A 964-nucleotide genomic window follows, 5' to 3' on the forward strand; every position below is an offset into this window, starting at 1 on the left:
ACGGTACATGCATTCACCATTGCTATATTACAGTTCCTTCAAAGTTGCTGTTTTCATGCTTTATTTTCATCATCATCGTTTTGCTGTTTCATGAAAGTTTTTTTTTCTCTCTCGGCTCTTCCTGTTTATCATTTCTCTTTTTCTCGTGTCTTTCCGTAACAACAGTTTACTTTAAAAGTTGCTTTCGCTCTGTTTCTCAATTCCTGGTGATTTTCAGGTGATCGAAATGACAGGTTAATATTTATTGACGATGCAACTGAACATTGTAAATATTTTTGTAATGAATATTTTTTTCTTATCTAGTGGCAATAATGTAATTATTTACACTTCTTGTTTTTATACTTGATGTATCACTAATTTCTTTTATTTTTAGTGTGTGAAAAAGGAAAACGGGGAAGAGGAAAGAGAAAGTTTATGCTCCCACTCTTAGTACAAAGTGTTATGATCAGGGAGAGTTTTTATTATCACTATGATTACTGTTACTTTGATTATGACTATTGTTTTACCTCATCATAATTAATGTCATTATACTTTCTAGATGATACGATAATTAGTATTACTAAAATGATTACTGCCATTATAATCATTACTAATATTAGCACCACCAACTTATCCATCCTCGCCATCACAGTCACCATAGCATTCACATCACACTTAACGTTAAGGTCACCATAAGCACCACCACAGTCGCCATAAACCTCACGGTCACCAACCACTAAGCAAATTCCCTCCCTCACCACCAGATGCGGCCTCTCACGATGGTGGTGACAGCGGCGATGTGTTGCGCGCAGCTCGTGAGATGTGAAGTGTACACATCAAGCCAAGATTTAACAGCTGTTTTTGCCCTGGAGCGCCGTCTGGTCGCGGCGCTGAAGCAACTACGTGGGCGAGATGGAGACGCGGCTCAACAGGATTAAAAGGTGAGGATTTGATAAGCACGTTTTCGCCGGTGGTGGCTGGGGTT

At 39.0% G+C, this 964-nt stretch overlaps 1 protein-coding gene across 1 annotated transcript in view; it reads left to right on the plus strand.

The window, feature by feature from the left end:
• The window catches only part of LOC119582341 (prolyl 4-hydroxylase subunit alpha-1-like), a 101,297-nt gene that overhangs the window by 57,212 nt on the left and 43,121 nt on the right, over positions 1–964 (plus strand). Inside the window, 1 exon segment of the mRNA XM_037930556.1 lies at positions 744–920. Coding sequence (XP_037786484.1) covers positions 892–920 — 29 coding nt within the window. The 5' untranslated portion in view covers positions 744–891.

This window comes from Penaeus monodon, chromosome 15 (genome assembly GCF_015228065.2).
Source record: "Penaeus monodon isolate SGIC_2016 chromosome 15, NSTDA_Pmon_1, whole genome shotgun sequence".
NCBI classification, from domain to species: domain Eukaryota; kingdom Metazoa; phylum Arthropoda; class Malacostraca; order Decapoda; family Penaeidae; genus Penaeus; species Penaeus monodon.